Source organism: Symphodus melops (assembly GCF_947650265.1).
Source record: "Symphodus melops genome assembly, chromosome: 13".
In the NCBI taxonomy this organism is placed as follows: domain Eukaryota; kingdom Metazoa; phylum Chordata; class Actinopteri; order Labriformes; family Labridae; genus Symphodus; species Symphodus melops.
Genome location: NC_136703.1, coordinates 2,403,489 through 2,419,368, shown reverse-complemented (window position 1 = coordinate 2,419,368; position 15,880 = coordinate 2,403,489). Strand labels below are relative to the sequence as shown.

General features: G+C 44.3%; 1 protein-coding gene across 1 annotated transcript in view; it reads left to right on the top strand.

Moving 5' to 3' along the window:
• The window catches only part of LOC306833641 (plexin-A1-like), a 258,108-nt gene that overhangs the window by 230,091 nt on the left and 12,137 nt on the right, over positions 1 to 15,880 (top strand). Inside the window, 6 exon segments of the mRNA XM_079359035.1 lie at positions 2,434 to 2,576; positions 7,726 to 7,823; positions 8,000 to 8,158; positions 8,719 to 8,785; positions 13,859 to 14,005; positions 14,574 to 14,733. Of these exon segments, the coding sequence (XP_079215161.1) occupies positions 2,434 to 2,576; positions 7,726 to 7,823; positions 8,000 to 8,158; positions 8,719 to 8,785; positions 13,859 to 14,005; positions 14,574 to 14,733 (774 nt within the window).

Here is a 15,880-nt window from a genome sequence, read left to right as displayed (position 1 = left end):
GGCTCAGTCATCCGTGAGAAGCAGACATCGCACTGTACACTGTCATCCAAGCTCGCATATTAGCAGTCATGGGTAATTAGCTACACATTAGAAATGACAACTGCTGACTGGCAAGTGTCTCTTTGTAGTTCATGAGGGGTAATGTAGACGTTCTCTGGGACCCTTTGATGGTTCACAGCAAAGGAAAGGCAAACTGTAGCTCAAACAAAGTCACGGTGGGATCGCTGTTTACATGACATGTAAGCAGACTCACGGCCGCGGCGTCTGAGACTCTTCATTTCTCAGACTGAGGTAAATGTTTTGTATTTAAATCAGAAACATGTGAGGACTTTAAACCACAAGAAGACCTACCAGGTGATGCGTGTAGTTTACAGCAGCCAAAGTGGAACCTCTTATCATGACGATTTAAAATGTTACAGCAAGAGGTGATATGTATGAATACTCTGGTAGCTTGTGTGTTCCTACTTGTATCGAGGAAAAATTAATATTTCCATCTATGCATTAAAGGGGACATATTAAGAAAAATCTTCTTCTGCTGTGTTTTTGAACGTTTTTTTCTTTTGGCGTTAACCTGAGTGTTTACTGACCCCTCAAAATGTGAAATAAATCCATCCAGTCTTTTGTTTGTGGTCCGCAGAAGTCTCACAGCACAGAGAAAAATGCGCTGTTTCAAATGTGCTCTCCTTGTGACATCACAGTGGGATTCTGGTTAAAAAAAAAATCTCCACCCATGGACTCCACCTCTAGCTTCAAGCTAAACTTTAGCGCAGGTCTGCCATTTTTATTCTGCCTAGCAAAGGAGTGATGTCTACCGGGAAAGGTGTAGGGCTTTTAACCTTACTCATTTTTACCACCCTCACTTATTTTATTTATTTTTATTTTTTTGTATCTCTAATTTCTTTTTTCTTTCTTTTTTTTCCATCTTCTTTACATACTCCACTCTCCTTCTCTCTCCTGGACTAAACAGGCCAATAACAGCTGGGAGAAATTATGCATGAAAACTCATCCGTTGCTCTTTAATAATTATCCACTCAGGCAGTTAATTGACTTTTCTTTCCTTTCTAAGAACTTTGTTTGCTGTCTCCTGGTTTTGCTTTTTTCTCTCTGTGAGCTGAACCGTATGACCGCTCCGTGATCGGGAAAGCCAACCGTGATTACAGGGGAGCCCTCTCACGCCCTCCACCACTACTTCCTGTTAGTTTAATGTTAATGCTAATGCTAATGTTAATGCCTTTTTAAAGGAAAGTTTCTGTCACTGTTGAGACGGACAACAAAGTTCATCTTTCTTTCCTCTGGTGCGGATATGACCCAGGGGTTCGATCCTCAGCTCCTGCAGCAACATCCCTCACCGTGTGAATGTGTACCGATGAGATTAGCTGATGGGACTCTTCACACAGCAGCCCTCGACCATCAGTGTGTGAATGTGTAGGTGTACTTTGAGTAGTCAGAAGACTAGAAAATAGCTCAATAAACTATTTTTTTAATTTATTTTTTTAAGAATATGTCAGAGCAAAACCAGAAAATATATACTCTGCTAACTTCCTTTATCCCTCCCTGTCTTTCTATGAAATGTCGATTTTTATCAGCGAATGAACTTCTCTTAATCTGTGTCTCCCCAGAAAGTCAGAAGCAGTTTTAACCACTCGTTTTATATCTTTAACGACACACTTTCACACAGTAAAGTAGATTATATACCTGTAAAAAGGAAACGGAAATGTGATTTGAATACCTGTCTTATCTGCTTCATGTGGAGTCTGTAATTCGTCGCCTTTGGGAGCAATAACACGAGGCTTTCCTCATCATATCCGACCTTTACTTTTCCAGCCTGACTGTCTCGCTCTTATTATAAGACCCAGACGTTCACCTGATATGATGCTCTGTTTGCACTGTCTGTCTGCTCAGACTTCTCTTCTTTGTCTCTGACCCGTATAGTGTTTACAGCGCCGTGTGCCCTCACTGTCGATGCGATTCTTCGGATTCACCTCACTTAATCATTTGTGGGATTACCAATGGTCCGATCAGTAAGGGCCTTTCAGATAGGATGCGTTTGGCGCCGTCCCCCTGCGAATGGAGTCCACGTCTGTCCAGGAATCATCATGCTGCTACTGCTGCTGTGGTCATGAAAGGCTAACAATCCTACCCATAATGCACTGCACCACTGGCTATTGTAGCATGGTTTAATAGAGCAAAAAAGCTTCCCTGCAGTTCGGTCAGATCGAGGTCGGTTCATGTTCTTCCTGCAAATGAATCGCACCAGAGTCAGAAGAGTAGCGAGTACCGAGATCCAGCTTTTCAAGCAGTCTAAGTTCAGTTCTTTGGTCTGCTTCATGGTTTGATTGACAGCTCTCAGTACGGCCCATACAGTCCACTGCAAGCACACAAATGTACAAGAAAATCTGTTGAGCTTAGTTGACCTCTCTTTTGTCTTTTTAGCTTTTGCTGAGCTTCAGACCGACATCCATGAGCTGACTCAGGAGCTGGATGGGGCTGGGATTCCCTTCCTGGACTACCGGACGTATGCCATGAGGGTCCTGTTCCCGGGCATCGAGGACCACCCTGTGCTCAAGGAGATGGAGGTACGGGTCAGTACACCGTCATCCAAGCTTGAACTAAAACCAACTCAACATAAATTATAATTGCTAGTCGAAACTTTTTTACTAACAAACTCACAACCGAGGTAGAAAAGTTGCTGCTTATGCTAACCGCTAGCAGTTTACATTAGCATCTTTTTTTTGTTTTTTTCACATCCTGTATTTACTCCTGAAAATATCTAGACTGGCTTTTCACACATGCACGACGATTCCTGTCTGACGTGAGTCAACATGTCAACAAAAGAGGGGATGAGAACACCCAATCAAATAGAAAACATAATGCAGCCTTTTATGTTTATAAGTGCACACAGATGGTGGCTGTTGCGTACATACACTATGCACCGTGCAGCAGTCACAGGAAATCAACGTCACTCCCTCCTCCCATTGGCTCAAGGTGAATTCGCAGGTGATGTCCTGCAGCTCAATCGAACTTGTGGAGAAAAAAAATGACCGGACGTCTGGCAGAAGAAACTCCAGATGAAGTCCGAGTGTTTGTGTTCACACATACAGCTCCTCCGGGAAATTTCAGGAATTTTTCACGAGTTTTCTGCAAGTTAAATTCAAAGAAATATTTCTGAGAAGTATTAAAAAGTTTGATTTAATGCCATGAAAATGTCCTTCCGGCTTCCCTACTCTCTACCTTTGTAGCCGTTATCCCATGACAGCTTTCTTCAAAGACAGACCTCTTTAAAACTCGGGGATCTGAGGGAAGAGGAACTGGAGACGTGTTTCACCTTACAGCAATCACATAACCTGTATTTTACCTACTTTGTGTTAATGCATTCGGCTCGTCTCAATGAATGCAAATGACTTTTTCGAGAGCCTTAGTATCATCATTAGTGTAATCTCATGGGGGAGAGGCTCACTGTATTCTCCTGATGAAGGGAAGTCAAGTTTGAAAGTGAGGATTAGTTGTAATTGAGTGAAAATGAATGTTATGTAAGAGTAACAAGAAGATGAAAAAAAAAAGATGGAGGGGTGAAATGTACCAAGCAAAGATGAAGAGAAAGATAGCACAACTCTGGAATTAGAGAGAGAAATACGAGGACTGTTGCTTGCATTATACATCAATGTTAAGTTATTAATTTAGCCGGTACAAGCAACCACCTAGGAGAGAGAGAGAGAGAGGGAGAGAGAGAGAGAGCAACCGTTTTATAAGGACATTTTACCGCCGAGGCAAAGAGAAGTAGAATTAATAGTACGTCAACATAAACTACTCTCCTCCAAAGCGAGGAGCCGGAGAGCCAAGTTTGTAATCAGCAGTATCATTAAGATGTAGAATCTAGTGCTGCTCCATTGACTTTGATTGGAGCGGCTGCCTTTTTTTTTTTTTTTTTTTTTTGGAGTCAAGGAATAATTTGTTTGACCTTTTACAGCTTCATTTAAGCGTTCTAATCCAGAAAGTGGATTTATATTCCTAGAATGGAGGAGGAAAGAAATGGTCTCTGGGCGGTCTCCAGAGCTGCCATTTCTTTTTCTGCTGCTTTTTTTTTTTGTTCTTTTTTTTCCCGTGATTCATCCTCTCTTTTTTTTGGCAAGAAGGATCAGTGGTGATTACTTAAATAAGATAGAGTTATCCTTGGATAAAGGAAAAAGCCCTTTGTGGCTTCCTGTTGGGACTATAAAAGCTATAACTTAAAAAAATGCTGGTATCGTCATAACTGGGAGAAGTCTTGACAAACGGGAGTGTAGCAAAGTGTGAATTTATTTCAAGGAGATCTATCATTCTGATCCATGTCGTTGGCCTCATTCCCGAGCGTGGCCTCCTGCTGCTCCTGCGATGACGTCGTTACAAGAACTTTGGGTTCTACCGACATATTGAAGCAAAGCTCTTTCAGGGACACGCCCACCCTGAAGCTAACTTAAATTTACCTGCCACTCAAGACTGCACGCTGTCCGTCTCCACTCTGTTACCGCAGCCGAGGTGTGTGTGTGTGTGTGTGTGTATACCACATATGTTGTCTTATTTTGCGCTGTTGCGAGTGAATCTTTAAGATTACAGCCGGACGTCCTGTCACTTTGCACTCAGGCAACCTGTGGTTGTCTATAGACAAGGATTAACAGAGCAGACGTGCAATGCACAGGTATCTGGTGGACATTCTTGGTGAGGGCACGTGTGGGAGGCGGGCCTTAAAGAAACAGCAGCTGAAATGAGGGGTCTGACTGATACACAGTTTCAGATCGATAAGGAGGTTTCTGAGCATCATGTCTCGCGACGCGACTCAGCGTTCCTTTTTTCTGTGACAACTAAAATCAGCAAATCATTAAAATGTTAAACATTAGATATCGATGTAATGTGTGTTAAAATGTTTTCATGACGCTTGAGGAAGGTCCATACCTGATCGATTCCACCCATGCAAACTTAAATTCTCTTTTAATCCCGATAAGCCCAGGGAAGGATGAATCTTTAGGACAACAATATTCAAATGTTGAACCAGATACTGAGACAGATGAGAGCCAGACACTCACAGTTCACAGCCCCGCGTGATGATTGGATAGTATATGGCCCACTTGTGTTCTTATAGTGCATAGCTTGTGAGACAGCTGCAGTCGTACTCACATCTTCACATCAGGTTTGAGGCTTCAGTCCGGATGTAGATATCGATCACATCGTCGACATGTTAATATGGACAACGTGTCTCCCTCTCCTCCGGTCGTACAAAAGTGAAGCCTGAATCCTTCCAGCGACGGACATAATGGTGACGTAATATAGAGTCAAGACGCAACAGGAGTTTGTCCGGTTGGTGGAACAGAAGAGCTGAAGCCACGCTTCCTCTCCGTCCATCTTATTATACAATCTAGTTAAGTTTAAGAAAAAATTAAATGGAATATCGTTCACAGTTTCTGACACATCATTTAATTTTCCGGCCAGCTGAGAGGTAAAGGGATCTTACGTATTTTATAGTTTTGTCTAGACGTCCGTCCTCTTCCTTCTGTATTTCCCTCAGGGGCTGCTGCTGTAATCCAATGGCCTGTGTAAACCAATGCTCCTAGCTTTATTGCTCTGTGTGACTGCTCTTTCCCCTAAGCTAGACAGCCACACTACACACACACACACACACACACACACACACACACACACTGCATACAGAACACGAGCACACACCCTTAGATAACTGAATGTCCTCTCCTTCACTCTCTCTTTGAAATTGGGTAAAGACTCGGCCTGTGCAGTACGTACATGCATCTCCATCTGTCTCTCTTTGTCGCTCTCTCTCTCTGTCTGACTTCACGCACACACATCACACTCAGTATCCGCCCTGGAGGCCCGAGAATCTCATTTAGCACTTTAGAGAGAGGGCCAGACACTTTATTATGGCACATCAGAGGAGGGAAAGAATAGATGTAACAGTGGTACAAAAGGATGACAATAGAAAGAGAGAACGGGAGAAGACAGAGGGGAGTTTGAAATTATGCATATTTGTGTGTGTGTGTGGGAGAGAGACACACAAAGAGACGTGGAGCGGGAGAAATTAAAATTGGAGAAAGAGCAGCGATGTGAAACAGTCAACAGTGAGTGTGAGCGGGAGAATTAGAGCGGGGAGGGAGACGCAGCGACAGAGAAGCGTCTTCAGGGGGTTTAGTGTGTTGTTGATGAATAGTGACAGGTGCCAGCCAGTGGGACAAGCACGCTGCACCTCTGTTACCACACACACACACACACACACACACACACACAAACTAACAGACTCTCACACACAAGCCTGTCAAGCCCCAACACTTCTTCCTGTCGCTCCCTCTTTCTAAATCTCTCCTGTTCTTCTTCATGTGACGGTGGACTCGTCGTCACGACAGGCTGATTGAATAGTTGAACCTTTGACCAAACGCAGAAATCCAAGGCTCTCTGTGAAGCGGGTACAAATAACAGGCTCAAGTCATCTGTCTGCTGAGGGATGGTGAATCATTTCCTCACAAAGATTCAGAACAGCACGAGAGCGTTCGATATCAGACACTGCGTCCGTCATATGTAACTGGATCGGAAACAATGAGTTTGCCGCTGACCCTCACTTGCGTCCCACGCTGTAAGGACACGATGGACACTATTACTCAGTCGGACCTCAGTGTCGTATGAAAACACTTGAATTGATTCAAATGTCCAAAGAGTTGGGATATTCCTTTAAAGCTGACTTTTCAAAGTATAATGTCTGAGTGTAAAGGGAGCCGGAGCAAAGCTTACTCGGGAAGAACCTCGATCCCTGCAGGGTCTGCGTGTTCTATTCAGACTTTTTTAACCATTCGAATAGACTCCTCAACAAACAGCCAACTGGAAACGAGATAAAAACTACAACCTGAGGTCTGAGACAGAGACGATGTGTGAGCACTCAGGAGGCCAGGCAGCTCGCTCCGAATACGATGATTAACAAACTCATTTTTATCGACTTTCAACTGGAGGATTCTTTGACCCCGCCGCCTCCTGATGTCAAGGAGTCAATTATGCCGAGTCGTCGGCTGGAATCTTTTGTGGAGCGACGAATGAGAAGCACTCGTTTCAAAGCAGCACACGGCAGAGAGGAACCGGTCCGTCTTTGTGTGAACAAGCTGATGTCATCTCTCCTCACAGTTCAAAATATGAATCAGCGTCCGCATGCAGAGGTGTTCGGAGTCTCTCTCTTCTGAATGAGTCAAAGTTTTATGAAACACTTTGTGTGTTATTTTGAGTGTTTGGCATAGATCGAGCCCAGCACAGCTTATGGTGGGTGTTCAATCCTGTTCTGGGCGTAGAACCAGAAGCCTAACCCACAATTTCCCACATAGTCTGTCAGCACCAACAGTCTCACTCCGTCTGATGGCGCTCGCTCGGCCCCATTACTGCGTCAGTTTCTGGTGCATGAGCACAGCGGAGCGACGACCACGAGCGGCTGCACACACGGGTTCACAACATCACACAGGAACGAGAAGATCACGCGAGAATAAAGAGGAACAACTTGCAGAAAAAACACGTGATTTTGTCTCTCACAAATGTTCTGCCTTGGGCTCCAAAGGTTTCTGGAATCAGCCTTAAAAACTCCATGTAGACATGTTTACAGTCATTAAGAAATATTACAAATTGAAGGATAGGGTTTGGGTTTTTTTCCTCTCTCTGACTTCTCTCTCTCTCTCTCTCTCTCTCTCTCTCCTTCTTTTTTGTTTTCAGGTCCAGGCAAACGTTGAGAAAGCGCTGACGCTGTTTGGCCAGCTTCTGACAAAGAAACACTTCCTGTTGACCTTCATACGAACCCTGGAGGCTCAAAGGTGTCTGTCTTCATTTATTGATTTCTTTCTTTCTTTATTTTAGGTCCAAACTGTTTCTCTTGGTGTGAACGTGTCCAACTTTGAATCAACTGAACTCAGATTAGTTGTGAATGGGTTTTTTTGGAGTTTAGTAAACTAAAGCGAGGATGACACTCGTTCTCTTTGCTCTCTTTCAGGTCGTTCTCTATGAGGGACCGAGGCAACGTGGCATCTCTGATCATGACGGCGCTGCAGGGCGAGATGGAGTACGCCACGGGAGTCCTGAAACAGCTGCTGTCCGACCTGATCGACAGAAACCTGGAGAGCAAAAACCATCCCAAGCTGCTGCTCAGGAGGTGAGCAGGAGGGCGGGGAAGGATTTAGTCCACACGCAGGCGGCCATTTTGTAAAGCACGCCAAGTTCTCAAAAACGTCATGAGCACGCCAAGTCAAATGATGACCGTGACGTGCGAAACTGTTCTCGCCCTTCCCCTGCAGTGACCATTTCATTTGACAGACTGGTCCAATCAGGCGTCTGGGAGAGTATCTGTGTATGTACAGTACATGTGAGCGGTTAGCCACGTTAGCACCAACACTAGTTCAGTTCCATCTGCCATCGCAACCGACCAAAAACTCAGTTTACGCTTAAATGTCTTAAACCGAGTTCCTGAAAAGTGTTCAGTGATCTAAAACGCTGTTTGTGTACGAAAGGCCAAAACGTTTTCAAAAATACCCGCCTACGTCAGGACGAGGCCTCAGTGGTCATACTAAAGTCAAAGAGACTTCCATCTTTTATTGGAGCTTTCAGGAAGCTAAAGATGAAAAGAAGGAGCTGAAACGCACATCATCCTGTCACTCGGTAAACTCTGACGTTTTCTGTTTCCAACCTTGTTCCTGCTCTCCCGCTGCGTTTCAGGACGGAGTCTGTCGCCGAGAAGATGCTGACGAACTGGTTCACATTCCTCTTGTACAAGTTCCTCAAGGTAAGAGCAACAACAACAACAAAACACAATGAAATAACATCTTTATTCAATCTGTTAAACGCTGATTAATCCTCGTCCTCTGAAGTGGATTTATATTGTGCCGTGTCTTTAAATACATTCTCGCTGCCGCTGTGTTAGAGTTTATTAAATGCCGGGGGCTTATATTATCTCCCTGTTGCATTTATCAAACTGTGCTTATTAAAAGCTTTTTCCTGTTTTAGCCTCGTCTTGGTGTACTGTACGTACAGTAGATAATCACAGTCTGTTTCCTCTCTCGCTCTCTCTGAACTCTTTCTTTACGCCTGCAGATCCTCTCATCATTTTACGCTCTGTTAGCGGGCGCATGCTCCTCACTGATCTTCATGTCCTTCTTTTCAGCTCACATCTGCCCTCCCTCTGATCTCTCTCTCTCTCTCTCTCTGATCTCCGTCCTCTCTGTTGTCATTATTTCACTGTCTGCCTCCTCTATCTGCCTTAAGGTCGTTCGCCTCAGCGGGGGGGCGAGGGGTGTGATGTCGCTCGCTGTGTCCTCACACGCCCCCTCTTTTCCTTCATCCCCTCCATCCTGTGTCCTCCTTTTCTCGCCTCTCGCACGAGTCTGACAGAAAACGACTTGTGATCTTTCTGTCCTCCTGCTCTGTTATTTTCCCTCCTTTTTAACCCTTTAAAACTCCACATCGTGTTTCTGTTCCCGCCTTGACAACGGAGCGATCGTAGCATATATGAAGAGTTTCACATTTCGGGACTCTGAGAAAAAACAAAAAATAGAGATATATTTCATTCTTTTGGGATTCTTATTTAACCAGGAGAAGCTCGTTGAGATTTTAAATCCGTCAGTGTCTTGTTGACGTCGGCGCTCTTTCCCAAATGTACGATATTCCCTCGTGGTTTTTCCCGTCTAAAGATCGCGTCTTGTACCCGAATCTCCTTCGCTCCGTGTCTGATAAGGAAATAAATGATCTCAAATAAATAAAAAAAATCAGTAAAAAGTATCAAAACAGTGTCGGCCTTACGGCGGCTGTTGTGAACAGACAGTTGTCATAGAAACGGGACGGGCAGAATTGCGGCTCTTTTCTTCTCAGCGCGCCAACGCTTCGCGCTTCGTAGCTTACAGCACAGCTCCTTTTCACATTTCATGCCTCACACAGAAAGTGTTTATTCTTTATTTACCTCGCTGAAGAAGAGGACCGCGGTCTCTTTTGATATCTATATGCATGTAGTGTTCACTCACTGCCCCGAAAGAGAGGAGTACAGAAGTAATGCAGCGCAGGTTTATACCTCCCTCTGTTCGTTAGCGCTGTGTTCCTCTCTCTATACAGCCTACAGAGTCATCATTACATCCCTGAAATGTAAATGTCAGCACACAATTAGAGAGCCTTAATGAAGCCGCTATACGGCACAGAGGCACATTTTATAGACAAGCATGCAGCGGCCGAGCGAGGAAGGCAAAAGCGTAACAGTGTAAAGTATGCTCGCTCTGTCTCGTTAGCAGCTGCTTACCTAATTGGTCCAGATGCTAACGAGGCTTTTAAAGAGTCGAGCAGTACAGTAAAGAAGGAGAGAGAGAGAGAGAGGAATGTTTGGAGAAGTGGAGAAGAGATGTCAGTGAGGGTCAGAGGTCGGCGTCAGAGGAAAGAGATGAAGAATAACAGGAGGGATCATTAAGACAATTACAAGTTAAAAAGAGAAGAAGAAAATGATGAAAAGGGGAAGTAGATGAAAAAAAACATAAAGGAGCAATATGTAACTCTGACCCCGAGTGTTTAAAATGGGTACTGCAGTCTAAATTCTAAACTTTGCAGTGGCCATGTGGTGGACACTGTAGCTTCAGTGTTTAGCCAGCTCTGCATGTGGTGGACACTGTAGCTTCAGTGTTTAGCCAGCTCTGCATGTGGTGGACACTGTAGCTTCAGTGTTTAGCCAGCTCTGCATGTGGAGGACACTGTAGCTTCAGTGTTTAGCCAGCTCTGCATGGGTCTGTAAAGCTTTCTGCGTTCTAACCTCTCTCCATGTTTCATCTCCAACATTGATCCTAGTTTGGGCAGCTTTCTGCTGCTGGAGCTTATTAGAAACATGCAGAGGCTTTTTAGCTCGGGCACAATCACTTCTATCTGAAGCAGTTCCACTGCCCGCTTCCATCGCTGCAACACCTGTTGACCTGATAACTGCTCTCATATCTGGCAAACCCAGGGGCGTCCAAAACGGCCTTCAAAGCCCCGCCTACCTTCTCTGGTCCAATCAAATCCAGAGCATTCAGGAGCAGAATCTAAAGTTAGAAGGTCCAACAGATTCATATCATTTTCACACAGAAGTGCTAAAACTCTGCATGAGCGAGTGTGATGAAGGAAATAGAAAAGGTGACTGTGAGGGAGGGTGAGGGTTGGTAGTACTTGAAAAAAAGACGTCAGGAAAGAAGTGGAAGAAGGAATGTGTGTGTTCGAAAGAAAAAGCGAGTCTTAAAGTACGTGTGAAGGTGAGACGGATAAATGAGTACTTTCCCCTCTTCTCATCTGGACCTCATGCATCTCCCACAGACACACACACACACACACACACACACACACACACACACTCAGTCTGAAGTATCTCTCTGAGCTCTGCACGGTCGGTCATTAAGCTCTCGTCAGTCGGGATGAGTATCCGTGATGTGTCCTCTCTCTCCCCTCTAAACTGCTGCTGCTTCAGTCAGGAGTGTTTTTCTTGAGCCCGAGTGATGACTAACGACGCTATTGATTGGCAAGTGTCTTTGACGGAGGGGAGAGTGGGAAACATTTTTATAACATCTGTGTCTGGTCGTGAGATGCAAACGATGTCAGCTGAAGAGATTCCTGCAGCGCTGCTTGCATGAAGAGAAAGATAGACTTCACCTTCAGGTTATTCACCCGAGCTGAACTTGCACCTACATGCACACTGCATTGCTCCTGTTGGTCAGTTATCGGCCTTTATTTGTTGTATGTTTCTAAATCTTTTCTCCTGCACCCACAGGCTGCTGAGTCAGCCTGCAGTCAGATGCATCTGGTCCACATACACGTTCAGATTTAATCCCATCAGACCTGATTTGGGTTGCATCATAACACAGCTGTATATCTAATAGGAAGCCGTGTTTAACACAGTGGAGAGTTTTTGTAAATAACCAAGATGGCTGCTGCTTAGAGACTTAGACTTAGACTGAACTTTATTGATCCTTTTGGGATGACTCCCTCAAGGAAATTTAGGTTCCAGCAGCATATACAATAAAAATAAAAATAAAAATGTAGCAGGTAACAAAACGTAACAATATAAAGAATAATATAGCATAAATAATAGAACACTCTTCCGTTGGAAAAAATATACAAAAAATATGCATGGAAGAAGCAGAAAAAAAAATATACAAAAAAAGGCAATGATTATTATTGCGATTGTTGCACTTGGTTGAGATTATTATTGCACATACAAGTGAAAGTGTCCATGTGTTATTGCACAATGAGGGTAGAAGGAAAGACACGCCAACTCCTACCCCTCTGTCCCGTGTGCTCTAGTCCTCCTCCCCCCGAGTGAGGAGTTGTAGAGCGTGATGGCTGATTGGTTACATCCTCATTAATTATAAAACAGGGCAGAAATGTATGTTAGGCTACGATGAAAAGTAAAAGCAGGCTCCTACATTTATTTTGCCGGTTAGTTATGTTCAACTGGAGTTGGCATCAAAGCCCTTCACAGCCACATCACACCTTTTTGTTGCTCTTCCTGGTTGTCGCATGCAGAGGCTGTTTCTGTTCTGCACCCATCAGAAACCTCACGACAACCATTTCAACCATCGGAGCGGACGTGTCCTCAACCATTTCCCCTGAGAGCTGAAGAGAAGAAACTTAAAGTAAATGTATGACGTAAAGAAGAGAGGGAAATTAAAATCTCAAAACTGGAAATGACTAACTAGAAAAAGGGCTGAAGCAGAAAGTCTCGCTGTGACGCTCTGGCGCCTCCGTCGAGCAGTCAAAAGTAGAATGCACCGCGTGACATCGAGGGTTTCACTCCTGCATCCTTCCATTTAGCCGTTTCATTTACTTTGCTTTAATGCTGTGCCTTTCAAATAACTGGAAGTTCCTCCATTTCAGATCCAAAATAAAAGCAGCTGCGTACAAACAGAAAGTCGCCTCAGCTGAAGACAGTCAGTCAAAATGAAAGCGTTTACTGAAGTGGAGGGAGGCTGCTCCGCCCACCCACGCCCAGTGGCTTAGAGACCTTATGGCCTGTCTGAAGCTCGAAAAGATTCGTTATTCAGTCTGCAACTCGACTATTAAATTTAAAAAGCTGTGGGGGCCTTTTCTGGAATACTTTAGGAATCATCAGTAAACTTAATTGTCGCAGATCTTGGTTACCTTACAATAAAAGCAGACTTGTTTATCTTTTAACATTCAAATAACCTGGCTTCTAGCTCTGTAACTTTCCGACTCGCTCCAGGCAAGAGACAGTGTGCTGTTTTCTTTTTTGTGTGTCTGTGTCTTTCTTTGTTCTTTCTCAAAATTGTGTTCGCCTTATTTCTATAGATTGAGGATGGGTGTGGGTACAGAAAGGGACCAGTAACTGTAGATGTGAAGTGAACTATGTGGATCCTCTCTGTACGTTTGTATCTACATGTACAGTACAAGTGATAAAAGTGTACCTGTATATTTCTGCTGATTTACAGTTTACACACACCCGCTGTTTACCTCTGAATATTTGTACTCCCATTGTGGAAATGTGTAAAAAACTCATTAGAAATATTCTTGAGAAAAAAAATAAAATAAAGTATAACGCTGCTTAATAATGGTATTTTAGATATGCAGTTAAATAATTGGATTAATGGTGATTTATATCGCTCACAAAAACACATTTATAAATGGTGTCCTGACACTTACATGTATACATAAAGCTTTGACCTGACCAGATACAGGGCTGGAAGTCACCTCAGAGCTTTTAAAATGATTCACACGGACCCTCCTCTTTGGTACCAAGTGGACCGCACACAGTTATTAAAATGACTGAATGTGAGAAAGGAAAATCCCTGTTTGGTTGAACTGCTGTCAGCTCCTCTCCTTCTGTCCTCCCCCTCACCAGGAGTGCGCCGGCGAGCCTCTGTTCATGCTTTACTGTGCCATGAAGCAGCAGATGGAGAAGGGACCCATCGACGCCATCACAGGAGAAGCCCGCTACTCCCTGAGCGAGGACAAGCTCATCAGGCAACAGATTGACTACAAAACCCTGGTCAGTAAACTCCTCGTGTCTCAAGGCTCGTCTGTTTACGTCTGAATCACTCGATGGGCTGTTAAGTTTTACTCACATTTGACAATGATGAGGGTTTGCAAAAGGAGCTCTGACCCATCGGCAGCCCCTGTTTGCCTAATTTGTCAGGAGTTTGCTGATTTCTTCAAGAGTAAACACAGAGCTTCTGCATCACTGGGTTTGGAGGGAGGATGTGGAAACACTGCCTAACATTAATCACATTCCCTCTCCAAACAAAGCACTTCAGGTTTTTGTGTTGGAAACATCCGGACAAACCCAGCTTTCTGCAGCAAATGCCACTGCTGTTTTGTGTGTAAGTGCTGAGCTATTACGGCCATAAACAAATTCAAAGTGACGAGGAAAATATCCAGGTTTTTAAAATAGCTGCTGCAAACAAACCAGGTGTGAAAATGCTGTCAGGTGTATTCAAAAGCACCCAAACAATCATCCGAATGTGTCGCGAGGTTGGCAGCGTTCTTTGTTGTGTCTCTGCTCTGGCCTAAATGTCTTTTGTCTGTTTTCCTTTTGTTGTGGCCTGTTTTTCCTCCAGACGCTGCACTGTGTAAACCCTGAGAATGAGAACGCCCCGGAGGTGACGGTCAAATGTCTCAACTGTGACACCATCACTCAGGTCAAGGAGAAGCTGCTGGACGCTGTGTACAAGGGCAGCCCGTACTCACAAAGGCCCAAAGCGTCAGATATGGACCTGGGTAAGACATGCGTTTCTGCAGGCAGATTCTTCCTCTATTTGACACCTGAACATTTTTAAACACAGGACACAGGAGAGCATGACTCGGCCCTGGCCCGAGGTTGGGTCTTGGGTTTCGTTGGGCTCGTGTCAGGTTGGAGACCTCTAACAGACACTACAGCTGACAGATCCCATATCCGCCTTGTTGTCAGTCTGTGAAACCTGTCGGGCCGCTTTGAATGACTTGGAAGTTCCATAAAAATGGTGGCAACATTAAAAACTCACATGTCAGCCCATGTCAGAAACGTTTCGTTTCCGCTGCTGTCTCTTTAATCCCCCCCTCCCCATGTGCCCACTCTCATCTGATTGGCCAGCTCTCTGGAAGCCTTCGAGGGGGAGGGGGCAAAAAGCTGCACAGCTGCCTGCCAGAGGAGAAGAGAACCTACCGGCTCACATAAAGGCTTGAAGCCATCTTGTGAAATTCTTGGTTTCATAACGGTGATCCATCGCGTGGTTTGCAGAACAAGCGCCCTCTGTTGACTCATCCTGGGATTGCTCCAACATATGTTTCCCTAACGACCTGCAGTGCAGCACTATAGGTGTTTGTGCCGTGACCAAACTCAATTGCTTGGTTTTTGCGAAACAACACAACCTTTACGTAATATCTTCCTTGATAAAAAAAAATTGTGGAGAACATTCACTTTTGGCATTGTTTTTATTTTGTGTCCAACGTCGTCATGTGAATCCAATACTTACTCTCTTCTTTGGTTGCTGTCAAATCCCACGGGAATAATGTGGCTGTTTAGCTAAAATATTAACATGTTAGCCACTTAGCTACTAACTTGCCATTTGTTTTGGTTTTTGGCGAGATGTATGCAGTATTTTCACTTTTTTTTTATAAAACAGATGCCTTTTTGACTTTTCTGCAGCAATTGACTCACATGCATTTGAGGGCTTGTTCATTTTGTCATTACGGTGCGCACAACTTTAACTGATCCATTAAAATGTGACGTCTCTGATTTCCATTTTGCTGCAGCTCTGAAAAGCCAGCACAGTAGCATGGCAGGTTGTGCAGTAATCTGAGTAGTGGTGGTTTTGAACACATCAACATAATTGCAATTTAGTTCATGAAGTTAAAGATGAATATCATCACAAATCCTCTCTGTTAG